Source organism: Drosophila melanogaster, chromosome 2L (genome assembly GCF_000001215.4).
Source record: "Drosophila melanogaster chromosome 2L".
In the NCBI taxonomy this organism is placed as follows: domain Eukaryota; kingdom Metazoa; phylum Arthropoda; class Insecta; order Diptera; family Drosophilidae; genus Drosophila; species Drosophila melanogaster.
In genome coordinates, this window is record NT_033779.5 from 283367 (window position 1) to 297469 (window position 14103).

A 14103-nucleotide genomic window follows, 5' to 3' on the forward strand; every position below is an offset into this window, starting at 1 on the left:
ACAGTTTTCGCAGCTGATGAAGAGTTTAATCGCTTTATTATGGTACTAGAATTGAATAACAGTGGTATTCAAAGATGGCGTTGAATCAGTGTGCTTGATATGAGAAGTTTAATCGAGAAGGCATTTTTGTATTTTGGTTAGTCTAGTAAACTTATCGAAAGACGCGCGCGCTCAATGGAAACTACGGCTATAATTTCAGTTACAATGTATGCGTAATAAAAATATAATGAATATCATTAGCAAACGGGTTTCCATATTATGATTAAAGACTCCGAATTCAATATTACTGGAAAATATATTATCGAGTTGATGTTTCAAGTTTCGTTTATTATTTCTCACATATTTTGTACGCCTTCTTCAGTTAACTTTGCAGTACGATTTTACATACTTATGAAAAATTTCTTTGGCTGAGAAGATCGAACAATATGAGCAAAATGTATAATCGAGACCTGTCAATCACTATTTGTATTTTGTGGCTAATTAACGCAACTACATCGAACAGAAACGGGTCACAGCCTCCTAGTTGGATTTGCGCTTGGCCAACTTCACTTCCTTGGCCCAGACGGTATTGTTGAGGAACTCGCCCAGCAGGTAAAGTGACAGCGTGAATCCAACGACGGCCGCAAAAAACAGGATGCGTTGCGGAAGCTGGAGAACCTCGAGCACTGGATACACCCACACACCCGAGTAGTGCTTCACCACGTGAATCCAAACCAGGTAGGCGCCCATGAAAATGGCCAGTCCTGCGAGTCCTTGGCTTCGTTTTGGGTACGACCTGTACGAGATGAACAGCTCCAGGATGATGAAAACCACTATGTTGGTGTGCAGGACGTGGTTGAGCCAGCTGAAAGAGTCGAGCGAAGATATTATCAGAGTGTCATGAAAAAACAATGGGTGAAATCAAGACTTTTCAGACCACTTTTTTAATTTTATCCCTAAATATATTATGACGTACACATCTTTCAAGCTTTGTCGTAGCAAGCTATCTGAATAAATTAATTACTTTGAAAGTAAAACCAGAGCCCCAAAACGAGATTATAGGGTCTTAAGGTTTAGTGTCTAAGTAGCATTTTATGAAGATGGTTTATTACTGAAATGAAAGGAAAAACGTTGATCTAATTCCTTCAAATGTATGAGTACTTGTTAGGATATATATATAATTGAAAGATATAGTTCCAATTAAATCGAACTTAAAAAGCCTGGATATAAAGAAACACAATTAACACAATACCGTAAATAGGCATGTCAGTGGTATAGAAAATGGATATGGCTTGAATTAGACATGCTTAGAATGCTAATCTGGTCATGATTCAATTTGTTGAGCAGAATATGCCTTATGCCAGCCAGGCCACCTTGATATCACCAGCTTTCGAGGTCTTACCTGGGGAACACGGGGTCCAGAACCTTGGGGAAGACTAGCTCCCTGTCGATAGCGTACAGTGTCCAGAAGGTCACGCCCACATTGATAGCCACTGGAAAGGCCAATGTAGCCATCAGCCAGTCCTTGAACCTGCGAACCGCCGGAGGTTTCTTGGGTGTCAGCTCATTAGTGCCCACGAAATCGTTGACCAGCGATACAATATAGTACAGTGCCTGAATTATCTGTAAGTGCAAGAGCATTTGACGTGTGTGAGATAATGCGAAAGCGGCTAGATTTGAAGGGTTGCTTAAGTGAAGTGGAAGGAATTACAGTTAGCGAAAAAACGTTGCACAAGCATTTCCTGTACAATTTCAGCGACAATAGGAGGCGAGATGTGAGTTTGTTAGTAAAGCACTGAATTTGGAGGGATTCAATTAGTTGCTTTGCAGTGGAATGGTATATATATATATTTATTGTAAAAACTGCTTTAGCGAAAGTTCTCCATATAAGATCTTCAAAAAGCTCTAACTTTTATACACTGGAGACCTTGACAAATCCTCTTCATCACTCAAGAAAAGCCCATGATTCTAACTACTGTCCTATTCATTTTCTCTGTGTATCTTAATAGATGCGTGCGTACAAGTAACAATCGGAGTGAACTTTAAACCACGCTGCGTTCGTGATTCTAATGGGAGATGGATATTACCGCATCCAGGAACGTTAGGTATTTGAATTTGCCCCCCCAGGGATGATGGATCCTCATCTCTGGCTCGCTGGTGGGGAACTGCACGTAGTTGTAGTCGTAATAGATGCCGTAGCCAAATTGCACGACTGCCGTCAGGTGGAGCAGGGTCCTCAGAGCCCCGTAGACGCCCTGGTACACGGAGTTGCCTCGCACGGATGCCATTTTCCTGCTGCAGCTGCTCTGCTCTCGATTGATTTTTCACGGCACCAAAACACAAACAAACCGGTCTGGTCTGTCGCTCCGAAAGTACTACTGCTTGCGAGTCGGAACCACCCCAAAAAAAGGGGCGAGCGGTGGAACAGTGTGCCCGAGCCGAAGCAGGGCCGCAATACCAGGTGTTCGGATATACACATATATGTATGTACCCCCTTGTAGGGTTGTAAGCTACATCGAGATTTAATATGAGCTAAAGTTTTAACATTTTGATTGTGGGCTGAATACATCTGTGAAGATGTGGATTCATTTTAAATTGTGACTAGCTTTGTTGAATTTGTATGAATTTTTTGTTTTTAATTTATAAATTCGTGATGTAATTTTATGAAAATATTATTTTCTTCAAAACCATTCAGAAATTGATGTTGAAGTCAATTCTTTGACGATAATCATGAACGAAATCTAAAATATTCACTCTCGTCTACCGTATGAAGCCACATATCATTCAGGTTGTATCAAAATACATTGTTCTAGGCCAAAGGTATCTTTACTGACTACAAGCGATTAGATTTGAGTGTATGGGATCGAACTAGAACATCAGACCATTACAAATCAAAAACCAGTTATGCATCGCCTTCGTTTAACCGGTGTAGAGATTTTCGATATGAACGCATCGGCTTACCGCACAAATAAAAGTTAGGAACTTAAATTTTCCGCCGAAGGGCACCGTGTTGGGCATGTCGAGTGTGTGGAAGATGTACACGCCATAGTTGAACTGCAGCACGGCTGTAAAATGGAGGAGCAACTGCACCGCCTTGTTAAAACCCGGCGAAGTGGAACCTTTGCTAGTCGATTTTGACTTGGGCTTGGCCATGTTGAATCTCCTGGTGCCAGATATGTACTGATTGTGGAGTAGCCAGAGTCCAGTCACTAGCAGCAAGGAATATACGATTGCATACAGTAGTCACTCACTAAGCACACCTCCAAACAATCGTGAAACTCTTCAAAGTATTGCTACAACATGCTCGACTGTTCACTGTATGTATTTTCGCTTTCGCTTTGAAACTGATAAGGTGCGCTTATCACCCGCACTCTCAATCGCCGTAGTACAAAGTATTTCCACTTCAGAATGAATTGGCAGAAGCTAAAATGAAATCCGAAAGCGGTCGCTTAATCCGCATCGGTACGCCTCCGTCCCACGTCCCTAGATCCGTGCATATCTACGGATTCATATCCTATGGCAACTGGGGGAGGCACGTGCCTTCCCAAGCGTGTCTATGAATAGATACGGATACACATGAGCCACATTTATGAGCCGGGGGACAAAGGCTTCTGGAAATATCTTCGCAGCTAATGGCAACTATCGTTTCCCGGTCCCATCACCACCAATCCACCCCCTGTGAAGGTCAAGGAACAAGGCCATCGCGACAAAAGGCACCGCTAACTGAATTACCTGGTAAAATTATCAGGTGCTCTCTTGGTTCTTTGCCCTTTCGTTACACGCGATGCATCGATTGTGCGTTAGTAATTGATTCACTGAACAATAATATCCGAAAATATTCACGCAGATCCGCCTACAACTTGTAAATAGAGTTAATTACTGGACCATCTGCGCCCAGGAACATTTATAATGTAATCATAACAAATACTTTAATAAGCAGATCTATTAATATACATATATAGAACACACAATCTTAAAATTGTACATCAGATTATACGTGATGCTCCATTGGTGCTTTCGAATCAGGTTTCTATGTCTTATTTTTGAGAATCTTAATTAGATGGTCTCCTCGTCGGTGTCCGCCTCGCAGGTTTCCAAATTGATTTCCGTAAGCTCCTGTTCATCCACCACACTTCTGGCGTCCAGATCACCAGTCTCCATTTTGGGGACACTCAGGATTTCATCCTGCTCCTGCGACTCCTTGGCAGCCTCCTCCAAAGCTCCTCCCTGCTCAAACATCGGATTGTCAAAGGCTCGCTCCCTCACCTCGCCACTTTCCGGATCGTAAGCCATAATTCCCAGACGATCCACACCAGAAGCTCCTCCTTCACTGGATCCACCCTCTGCGCCACCATTGTCGAAGCGGTTAAACAGCAGATTCCGGCGCAGTCTCAATCCCAAGTGACGCCACCTCCAAAGACGGGGGTCGTGGATCCACTGTGGTATGCGGTTTAGGTAGGGGTTCTCAGGCATAAAGTGCGCCAAAATGACCACAGAAACCAGACCCACCAGTGCCATGCAGAAAAGGATGAGAACAATCGAGGAGAAGCTAACATTCGGATTATAGGGTCGACCAGAAACTTTTAACGTTGTTCCTGTCTTGTTCCAATTGTGTTCGTTTTGCTGTAGAAACTCCAAGCTCCGTTCACTATATTTATGGCGATCAGTTACCACCGCCTGCAGGCAGTTTCCAAACTTCTGGGAGCCCACAAACTCCACGTGTAGGCCGATCTGATCCTTCAGGCTCTCCTGGCTGATGAGGTTACTTATCTGGGCCACCAACTCCTTTCTACTGCCCTCGGTGCAGTGGGTCGTGGGCGTGGATAGAATGGCCCCGCAGATTAGGCAGCACGATCCCAAGGGTCGAACTGGAGACAAGCAGTGGGGCGTCTCGCACTGCTCCTGGACATTATGGCAAACGGGTTCCAGCAGTCGCTCGAAGTCCTTGTGGCAGCCACACAGCTCTCCTCTGTAGTACTCCACCTGGACGTACTCGGCATTGTAAAAGAGAAACTGGCCCAGATCTCTGCTGATAAGTTGCTCCAAGTACGTTTTGGAAATGGAAGAACCAGCCAGAATAAGCTGTCCCAGCCTCAGATACTGCACGTTTTCTAGGTCAAAGGCCAATGGTCCGTGCCCCTTGATTATGACCTGCTCGTCATCACAGGGAATCCTCTCCAGCTCTGGTGTGAATGTGGAAAATTCCTTAGATTTGTCCGTCCAGGTGCCAGGATCGAACCATTTACTCGACTTCGGTGGCTTCAAATAGGCCTTATTCTCATCGCTCTCACAGGAGGGCTGCTTATCAGATCCAAAGGTAATGGTGGATTCCTCTGCCAAAAGGATCGCCCCTTCTCTGGGGAAAACCAAGCCATCAATGGATATGTCCTCGGGCAAGGGCAGCAGAGCTGGGTAGTACTCTGGAAAAACGACCAAATCCTGTGCACAAGGCAAGTGGTCATCTAGCCAGGCGGTGGGATCATTGAAGTCCATTCCACCGCCATACCACTTGGTGGCCAGTGCCACATGGAGCCCCACCAATGCCCAGATCAGCCATTGCCAATGCAAACCCATCGTGGAAACTCAGTGAACTCTAAACTAAATCTGAAACGTTCGGAGAATTCCATTCGATGATGTTGCCTCTTATTTGGGGGCGGATAACAATCAGAATTGGAACCAACGAGAGCAAATAAACACAGGGGTGATGGACAGCAGATGTAAGGGAAATCAGGCTGATGGGGACAACTCATACCCTATCATTTTTGGGAACATGTTCTTATGTTACTTATAGTTACTTTTCAATGTTTATAAAAATATAAATGGAGTTTGTATATGTATATTGTGTTTGTAAATGACATTTGGAAAAGCATGGAATTCATGCTTTATATTCTCCACAAAGATTTTGCTTATATATATATATTTTTTTTTTATTCTAAACACAGCTAATCCTATTAGTGGATCGAAACCTAAATCTTTTCTTTAAATATATTTTACTAATAAATTGTTTCGAATCGAAGAGAATTTGGCAAAAAGCGTACACAGATAATTTCACGTTTGCTTCAACAATGCAATTGTTTGTCAGAACATAGTTAGTTTATTTGTATTTTGATTGCGCCGATATAAACAATTTCAGCACACCAGATTTTTAAGATGCCCAGAAGACCAGAAGAAAGGTAAAAATTCGACAACGAAAATAATGAACCGGATGGTAGTGGCACCGAAAAGTTCTCGTGATCGTTTCAAGGGACTACATAAAAGAAAAAGATCTGTAGATATAAAGCACTTTATGCTGACCAGATCAAAGTACTTTTTGCGGGACAGACGGCGTTAATCAAGGGCGAGCAAGGTCATGCAATAACAAACTAAGATGTTCCTGGAAAGACGCACGGAAATGGAAAGCCGTGGTGTGGAAATATGTACATATGTAAAAGCATCGTATCAAAAAAGAGCACAATTCCTTCTCTTGAATAAATGCAATTAATGCAAAAATATCTTCATTTCTGGGTCATATCTTAAAGAGATTGAGCAGAAATATTGTCAAGTTGAGAAAAATGTATGGAGATAACATCAGAAGTGGACTCGTTATATATATGTATGTATTTTATAGCCCATTTTAAAACCAGATTTGTGGCAGCATACATTTTTCTTCAATTACAAGTACAATTTCTCTTAAGTGACGTTAATTTCCTTATTTAATACATTTTTTCTTTTTTTTTCTGTGGGCCGAAATTCAAGACATATTTATTTACCCATTCGAAATGAAATTCGTTCACCAATTCAACAATGAAACATTCGCTTGTGCCAGTTGCCAAGGAGCTGCGAGAAAAATGCAATAATCCATCGATTTTCTAACAATTTAACGATATGTAAATGAGGCGTCAGAAGCACCGAATAGCAGAATACCAAATCGAAGCCAACTGCCACGTATGGCACATTTACATTGGCGCCCATCAGATAATCTCGCATTCGTCAAGAAGTGGAATCAAAAATCTGGAAAACCGCGAACATCTGAGCAAATAAACACTTGGGGCGAGAAAATGCCGAAAAACGCTTTCCCACACGGAATGTGCATTGCCATCAGGGAAAAGTGCAGCGCGAATGAGGAAATTCGGCGAGCACAGCTCCCGTATCTGGCGGATACTCCTCCGTATTCCACAGTTGTTGACCCCGCCTGGCCGATAAAAAGAGCGTGCAAGTAAGAGAAAATCGAAGGGGAAAGGGGGCGATCCCCAGCGAACAGACAAACAAATAAACAAACATATGGCACACATAAACCCGAACATCGGCATACGGGCCTAGAATATAAATAATTTTTCCTTCGCTGATTTTTCTGGTCTCGAGCTCAACACTTGAAACAACCGATGCTGGCCGCATTTCCGTCTTGTTTTTTAATTTCCCATAATTTCTCACATATGTATCTCTGTATCTTTGTGGCGCTTTCGATGGGCACGCCGTAAATTAACTTACCAGCGACCAGTAGGACAGCAATTTGATTTTCTGGGGCAGCGATTCGGGAACCAGGCGGCGATTGAGGCTCGTCTTCAGTTTGTAGCTCCTTTGGATCTCGAAGGAGCTGTAGTAGAGTCCATAGGCGAATTGGCCGAGTGCACACAGGTGTATGATTGTCACAAAGACGCGCGACTTGTATAGCTCAACTTTGGTCATCTTGTGGATTTTTCAAAGATCCTACACAGGAAAAGCCAAAGGAGACTTCACGTTACACGGGCAGAAAAATTTTGCAATATGTTCCTCAAGTTCTAATTCGCTACATTTCAGTGTTCCATATACAGTGCATAATTTAATTATATATCTAAATCAACAATTGTGAAATTTTCATGTAGTACAAAGTGCTAAGTATAAAACTTTTTTTTAGGCAAAGAAAGAAAGAAACCATTTAGAACTACTATCCCTTGATAAACTGAAAATAAATTTTTCTTCAATTTTAAAAGAAAAATTGGTGTATTGTTTTTGTCTGTGCTTTGCGGTGGGGCGAAAGAAGTGAATTAAAATCGTCGTCAAGGTGTTTTAGCTCTTGAGTCAAAACACCTCGCTTTCGTCAACTCAAAGCGCGCACAAATTTAAATCAATATTTGCGTCACCGACATAAATATTAATGGAACCTAAAGTTGGCCAGGAATATCTTGAAAAAATCTTGAAAATCTTGACCGCCCTGGAAGAAGATCCCCGTGGCTCTTGTTTATAAATCGGTTATGTTAATAACTTAATGGTTTTTATGGCCCTTAAAAACAATTGTTGATTGCCTTTCGTTTGATTTCCACACTCTGAACAAATCACCAGGTCCCCGGCACACGCACGCTAAGTATTTTCTTGATTTCTTTTTGGCTTCGCTCGGAGGAAGTGCTCGGCTGCGATTTTCCCTTGACCGCGGGCACAACTGAGCGTATGGAAAACTGGAGTCGCACTGTTGCCCATACGCCGTGTTGCCTCCTGCCTTTTGTACTCGTTTCCATTGTACTTGGCTGTTGCTTCTGTCTCTGCCTCGGTTTTGTGGTGTCGTTCCTCCAGTCGCTCGCATCAGGTGCGTGCTGCGCATGTCCGGACCACCGACCACGGAAGACGGACTCCGGGCTTCGCATTCCGGATTCGGGAGTGTGGGCTCCATTATGGGTTAATGATGGCCAATCACCTGAATGAATCGCCCCCACCCATTAAGATGTATGTTGCTTAGTGAGTAACCAGATGAGTCGAAACAATGCAGGCATAACTAAAAAGATATCTTTGCGGAGAGATAAGCATCTGCTTTTATTTTTAGGCACTGCGTCATAGCTGTAGATAAAAGTATAAAAAACCTAAATAAAAAGTCATTGATAAAGGCTAGAAGTTCTGTAGTACATATGTATGTAGATACTAGATACGGAAATCGCTATTATATACATCACTTCGAAATTGTATTTTCGTCTAAAGCTTCAAGTTTTCAATAGTCTGAGATTTTCTAACTGCAATTGGCTTTAGGACCCCCAAAAGTGTTGCGCTGATTTGAAGGGAATTAATTTGATTTTCCCGCGCACTAACTCTGGATAGGGAAAACTTTGCTTCCGTAAACTGGCCACTCTCTTGTCAGCTGTGTGGTGCTGTTGTTTTTCTTTCAAATTTAAAGTCATGTCGTAACCCGAACCGACTTCAAAACAACACAACCCGACAGCCAAATTCCTAGTGCAGGCATTTTAGGCGGAAATCTCCAGCGGCAGACCGGTGCCCAGTCATGTCGACCGCTTCGCGAGTGACTTTGGGACTGGCGGTCTCCATTTCCACAGCGATCATAGGTTATGTGCACTATAAACAATCGGCAGACCGGTAAGTAAGCCAAATACTCCGGAATAAAGTTATAGCCTCCGATCTCTAACTTCCAGCCTGAGACTGCACGATGGTGTCCTGAGGGACGTTGAGCAGCAACAACGGCGCAAACACGAGAATACCTACACGCTGCAGCAGCAAATAGACATGACCAAGCAACTGAAAGCCAGGGAGGCGTCTAGCAACTCCTCTGACACGCCCGTACCTCCATCGACGCATCGCGCACAGAGTAATCTTCAAGCGGAGAAGCCAGCAGTGCAAAATGAAGGCGAGGCTTTCAGAGGTGTTCCTCAGGGTGGAACGACTAATCACGATGGAAGCCCGCCAACTGACATAGCTTGATCACAAATATGCCCCTAAATATGCACCTATTAAAATCTAAGACTAAGTCGGGGAAAACAAGAATTTCGTTGTTCAAATGTACGCATTTTTGAAGATTTTAAGATTTCGTCTTAAGACAGTTGACAGCATCATTTACGCTGTTGATCGTTTTCAGTTGGTGAAGCCATCTGCGCATGGAAATATAATTAAAACAACGTGGTAAGATTCAATCTTACAAAGCGAAATAAGACTGCAGGCCTAACAAGGGGTGGTGTCTTCTGGATGTTATCCATACCTGTGAGGAGTCTTTTATTTTGAGTGCCTGGACTTTTTGACAATTAGACCCATTTCTTACTATGGCTTCCAGTATAATATTACTCAATTTTATTATTATGAATGTATGTATAGTAAATTACAATTCTAATGGGCGCTCGGTAAAATATTTCGCGGGGGGTTTGTACATAGGTGGTGGAACTCCCCATCGTCATTTTCCTCCTCCTCCTTCCATCTCGTTTACTCAAAAGTGATATAAAAACGTGGAAAACCAACGCAGAGACTAAAATACACGATGCTTTGCGTTACTGCTTGTCCGTTGCTTTCTCTCTCAATTGCCACCGTACAGAAAAAATGTCCAGAATATTTAATACCGTCCACCACCACCACCGCCTCCTCCGCCACCACCTTTGCGGCGATCGCGATCGTTTCCGCGATCATTGCCACGCATGTTGTCCCGCTCGTTGTTCAAGTAGTTTCCTCCGCCGACACCGTCGCCTCTGCCGCCTCCTCTTCGACCCGGGGATCGGGACCTGCTGCGGGAGCCGCGACGGCGTCCAGGGGATCGGGAACGGGAGCGGGCACGACGGCGGCGGGAGTAGAGGTACCTTCGCAGCTCACGCGAGATGGGCTTCAAGTGCATGAAGTTGCAGAAGCCGGAGCGGGTACATTCGCCCATCTCGTACTGCCGACAGCAAGCCTCGCGGAAGTCGGTCACCGGCGATAGTTCCGAGTACACCGGTCGACCACCGAACCACCGGTTGTTCAAATCGTTTGCCGCCTTTTCCGCATCAGCCTCGTTACGGAATTTGATGTACACATTGCCGACCAGATGGTCGCCTAGGTTGTCGCACACGTTCATCTCCTCGATTTCCCCGTACTTGTCCTCGCACTCTACGAACACGTCCTCGAAAAAATTGTCGTAGTGTTCTTGCATCTCCTCGTCGGAGACGTTGGCCACCAGATGGGAGCCATCCGCGGATTTGGCGGAGTTTTGGGGGTTCACGTATAGATTTTGGAGAAGCACCGTCTGCGAGAAAGTGGGTTTGTTGTGGATGCGAGAGCACCGGTCGCCGTGGCGGCAGGCGCCGATCTTGAAGTAGAACGAACAGTTCACCCTGGGAAATGCAACGCCATTTAGTTATTAATCCCGGCAACGTTAAAATAAATGTGCCATGCGACTTACTTGTCCTTTTCCGTGCCAAAAATGGATGCCAAGTACTCGGCCATGCTGGCGGCTTTACTGTGGTGTTGCTGTGGCCAAAATGTGTAACTTATCTACCCGCTTGTCTCTGCAACGCGGTCAAACTGCAATTATGTTAGCCGCCTGTTTATTTAGTGATAATTTTCAATTATTTTCGGAAACCGAAAAAAGCAGCGTCTGGTCGTATTTTGCACGGCGTTGCCAGCCTCGAATCTAGAGTTGCAAATAAAATCGATGATTAGTTATCGATATTTAGTGTTTTTGGCAGCATCGTTTTTCGATACCTCTGTTCTTAATTTAAATGTTTTAAAATATGCTAACATTTTAAATATTAATTTCAAATATTTAAATATTAATGCACTTAAAAGCCTGAGGACTTATTTTTCATTTGACTAGAAAAATTTTACAATTCAAAATAAGAAATTGAGAAAATTATTTACGCAAATAATAATATAATATAAACATAAATAAACAATACAATAAAATAACATTTAAATTCTATAAAGCTCAAGGTATTATTTATATTTGATCAACAATTTTTTTAATTTATATAAGCAATGGAAAAAATTATTTAAGAAGGCTTGCTGGTTTTGTTCCCCGCTTGAGAACGAGCTAAGTTCTAAACCGCAGTCTGGAAAAAGATTAAATTCAGTCGCAGAAGCATTGACAACCCTATCGATTGCTTCTAGAAAAGTCGGCATTTTTCGCATTTTCACCTGGCACGGCACATTTCGCAGCGTGTTTTATTAAAAAGTCGTACAAAAATACAGGAAAAACTGTAATTCGACAGCGCTATCCTCTCCCTTATCAGAAATGGACAAGGTAAGTGCCCGAGACAAAGGAAAGGCGTTGGCATTTCCAATCAAAAACCCTTGCGGTTTTCGCAGGTGAACGAACTCAAGGAAAAGGGTAACCAGGCGCTCAGTGCCGAGAAGTTCGACGAGGCGGTGGCGGCGTACACAGAGGCCATCGCTCTGGACGACCAGAACCATGTGCTCTACAGCAACCGTTCGGCGGCATTCGCCAAGGCTGGAAAGTTCCAGGAGGCGCTAGAAGATGCGGAGAAGACCATTCAGCTTAATCCCACCTGGCCTAAGGGTTACTCACGCAAAGGAGCTGCCGCTGCGGGTCTGAATGACTTTATGAAGGCCTTCGAAGCGTACAACGAGGGTAAGTTCAAACACAGCTCAGTTATATGCCATGAATCACCCGACCTAACCTCACTAACCTCGGTTACCGGCGCAGGTCTCAAGTACGATCCCACGAATGCTATACTCCTGCAAGGCCGCATGGAAACTACTGCCTCGGCTCTGAGCTTTATGCAATCGCAGGGGGATATACCCATGGACGTTGATCCCCAGCAGGCACGCAGCCGCAGGGCTCCATCGCCACCGCCGGCGAAACCGGCTGAGCCCCCAAAGCCCGCTGAACCTCGGGTAGAGGACATGACTGAGGAGCAGAAGAATAAGTACTTCGCGAGGAAGGAGAAGGAACTGGGCAACGCCGCCTACAAGAAAAAGGACTTTGAAACGGCCCTAAAACACTACCACGCTGCCATTGAACACGATCCCACGGATATCACGTTCTATAACAACATAGCTGCTGTTCACTTTGAGCGCAAGGAGTACGAGGAGTGCATCAAGCAGTGCGAGAAGGGCATTGAGGTGGGGCGCGAAAGCCGCGCCGACTTTAAGCTGATAGCTAAGTCCTTTGCTCGCATCGGTAACACCTATCGTAAGCTAGAGAACTACAAGCAGGCGAAGGTTTACTATGAGAAGGCCATGTCCGAGCATCGCACCCCTGAGATCAAGACCTCGCTGAGCGAGGTGGAAGCCAAAATCAAGGAGGAGGAGCGAATGGCCTACATCAATCCGGAGAAGGCCGAGGAAGAGAAGGAGCAGGGCAACCTTTTCTTTAAGAAGGGGGACTACAGCACCGCTGTAAAGCACTACACCGAGGCCATCAAGCGCAATCCGGATGATCCCAAACTCTATAGTAACCGCGCCGCCTGCTACACCAAGCTGGCCGCCTTTGATCTGGGCCTCAAGGACTGCGACACTTGCATCAAGCTAGACGAAAAGTTCATAAAGGGCTACATCCGCAAGGGCAAAATTCTACAGGGCATGCAGCAACAATCTAAGGCGCAAGCCGCTTACCAAAAGGCCCTGGAACTGGACCCCAACAACGCGGAGGCCATTGAAGGCTACCGTCAGTGTTCGATGAACTTCCAGCGCAATCCGCAGGAGGTCCTCAAAAACGCAATGTCCGACCCGGAGATTCAACAGATCTTAAAGGATCCGGCTATGCGTATGATCCTCGAGCAGATGCAAAGCGATCCCAATGCGGTCAAAGAGTAAGTACCCGTTTGGCTTTATTCGTTCGCTTTTTTGGGTTTCATTGGTAAAATCTAGAAATTAATAGCCCATTTGAAGTTAACAAGCAGACTTACGTTTCTTTGGTCTTATATATTATTAACAACCTGTATACTATATTTTAATTAACAACCTCTATATTTCAGACACTTGCAGAATCCTGCCATCGCCGATAAGATAATGAAACTGCTGGAGTCGGGCATCATTCAGATTCACTAGGCACTCCAGATCCACAAACGAACATCCTCATACAATCACTAACTCACACACAAACCCCATTGATAAACATTCAGGAGAGAACCATTACGCATTATTATGGCGTCTCTAAGCTGGTTAACCAATATATCGTTTTTGATGAAACGGGCCACAATTAATGCTAAACGTAATTACCTAAGAAATCACATCGCCTATTCGCAGAACGACGATAACTACCATTAACAGAAATTTAAACTAAAAGGAGAAAACAAAATCATTGATAAATGTCTGCCTAATTGATTTACGCAGACGGGTGGAGTAGGCTCCAAACGTCATGGTCCTTATTTTCTTACTACAATAAATATGCTGTAGCTTAGCTCTAAAATAAGTTTCTGTTTGTACAATAAACGAGTCACGGAAGGGTAAGCTATGATTTTGAATTTG

At 44.1% G+C, this 14103-nt stretch overlaps 5 protein-coding genes and 2 non-coding genes across 12 annotated transcripts; 4 read left to right on the forward strand and 3 right to left on the reverse strand.

Annotated features, from left to right (window-relative positions):
• Positions 1-18: 18 nt before the first annotated feature.
• On the reverse strand, positions 19-8429 carry CG3625 (uncharacterized protein). 4 transcript variants are annotated; one of them, NM_001258893.2, is made up of 4 exons: positions 8295-8429; positions 7447-7665; positions 1382-1602; positions 19-844 (listed from the first exon to the last, which is right to left on the reverse strand). In NM_001258893.2, exons 2-4 carry the CDS (start codon positions 7642-7644, stop codon positions 520-522), a joined length of 744 nt encoding a protein of 247 aa, NP_001245822.2. In that variant the 5' UTR covers positions 7645-7665; positions 8295-8429; the 3' UTR covers positions 19-519. The 4 variants fall into 4 exon arrangements, with proteins under 4 accessions (NP_001245822.2, NP_001097046.1, NP_608514.1 ...); NM_001103576.3 differs by having other exon boundaries at positions 8241-8429; NM_134670.3 differs by lacking the exons at positions 7447-7665; positions 8295-8429 and adding an exon at positions 2067-2360.
• asRNA:CR46262 (antisense RNA:CR46262) lies at positions 441-889 on the forward strand. The gene has a single exon (NR_133058.1).
• asRNA:CR46263 (antisense RNA:CR46263) lies at positions 3017-4926 on the forward strand. Its single transcript, NR_133059.1, has 2 exons — positions 3017-3296; positions 3387-4926.
• Positions 3886-5778, reverse strand: Amnionless. Of its 2 annotated transcripts, none has more exons than NM_001272884.1 (1): positions 3886-5778. In NM_001272884.1, exon 1 carries the CDS (start codon positions 5551-5553, stop codon positions 4036-4038), a length of 1518 nt encoding a protein of 505 aa, NP_001259813.1. In that variant the 5' UTR covers positions 5554-5778; the 3' UTR covers positions 3886-4035. The 2 variants fall into 2 exon arrangements, with proteins under 2 accessions (NP_001259813.1, NP_608515.1); NM_134671.2 differs by having other exon boundaries at positions 3886-5566.
• Positions 8430-9052: 623 nt separating the features above from the next.
• CG11562 (uncharacterized protein) lies at positions 9053-9856 on the forward strand. Its single transcript, NM_134672.2, has 2 exons — positions 9053-9294; positions 9351-9856. The coding sequence occupies exons 1-2, from the start codon at positions 9203-9205 to the stop codon at positions 9634-9636; spliced, it is 378 nt and encodes a 125-aa protein (NP_608516.1). The 5' UTR covers positions 9053-9202; the 3' UTR covers positions 9637-9856.
• Positions 9593-11315, reverse strand: U2af38 (U2 small nuclear riboprotein auxiliary factor 38). Of its 2 annotated transcripts, none has more exons than NM_001272885.1 (2): positions 11075-11315; positions 9593-11006 (listed from the first exon to the last, which is right to left on the reverse strand). In NM_001272885.1, exons 1-2 carry the CDS (start codon positions 11116-11118, stop codon positions 10256-10258), a joined length of 795 nt encoding a protein of 264 aa, NP_001259814.1. In that variant the 5' UTR covers positions 11119-11315; the 3' UTR covers positions 9593-10255. The 2 variants fall into 2 exon arrangements, with proteins under 2 accessions (NP_001259814.1, NP_477208.1); NM_057860.4 differs by having other exon boundaries at positions 9987-11006.
• A 440-nt stretch (positions 11316-11755) lies between these two features.
• Positions 11756-14083, forward strand: Stip1 (Stress induced phosphoprotein 1). Its single transcript, NM_058006.4, has 4 exons — positions 11756-11914; positions 11980-12262; positions 12338-13445; positions 13611-14083. The coding sequence occupies exons 1-4, from the start codon at positions 11906-11908 to the stop codon at positions 13681-13683; spliced, it is 1473 nt and encodes a 490-aa protein (NP_477354.1). The 5' UTR covers positions 11756-11905; the 3' UTR covers positions 13684-14083.
• Positions 14084-14103: the final 20 nt, after the last annotated feature.

Excerpts from the sequence above, each read along its gene's own strand:
- CG3625 (NM_134670.3), bottom strand. The coding sequence starts at position 2,267 with ATGGCATCCGTGCGAGGCAACTCCGTGTACCAGGGCGTCTACGGGGCT. Across the intron at positions 1,603-2,066 it reads ACCTAACGTTCCTGGATGCG|ATAATTCAGGCACTGTACTA; the intron begins GTAATATCCATC and ends TTGCACTTACAG. Across the intron at positions 845-1,381 it reads CTGGACCCCGTGTTCCCCAG|CTGGCTCAACCACGTCCTGC; the intron begins GTAAGACCTCGA and ends CGACTCTTTCAG.
- U2af38 (NM_001272885.1), bottom strand. The coding sequence starts at position 11,118 with ATGGCCGAGTACTTGGCATCCATTTTTGGCACGGAAAAGGACAA. Across the intron at positions 11,007-11,074 it reads TTTGGCACGGAAAAGGACAA|GGTGAACTGTTCGTTCTACT; the intron begins GTAAGTCGCATG and ends TGCATTTCCCAG.
- Amnionless (NM_001272884.1), bottom strand. The coding sequence starts at position 5,553 with ATGGGTTTGCATTGGCAATGGCTGATCTGGGCATTGGTGGGGCTCCAT.
- Stip1 (NM_058006.4), top strand. Across the intron at positions 12,263-12,337 it reads CTTCGAAGCGTACAACGAGG|GTCTCAAGTACGATCCCACG; the intron begins GTAAGTTCAAAC and ends TTACCGGCGCAG. Across the intron at positions 13,446-13,610 it reads GATCCCAATGCGGTCAAAGA|ACACTTGCAGAATCCTGCCA; the intron begins GTAAGTACCCGT and ends TCTATATTTCAG.
- CG11562 (NM_134672.2), top strand. The coding sequence starts at position 9,203 with ATGTCGACCGCTTCGCGAGTGACTTTGGGACTGGCGGTCTCCATTTCC. Across the intron at positions 9,295-9,350 it reads TATAAACAATCGGCAGACCG|CCTGAGACTGCACGATGGTG; the intron begins GTAAGTAAGCCA and ends TCTAACTTCCAG.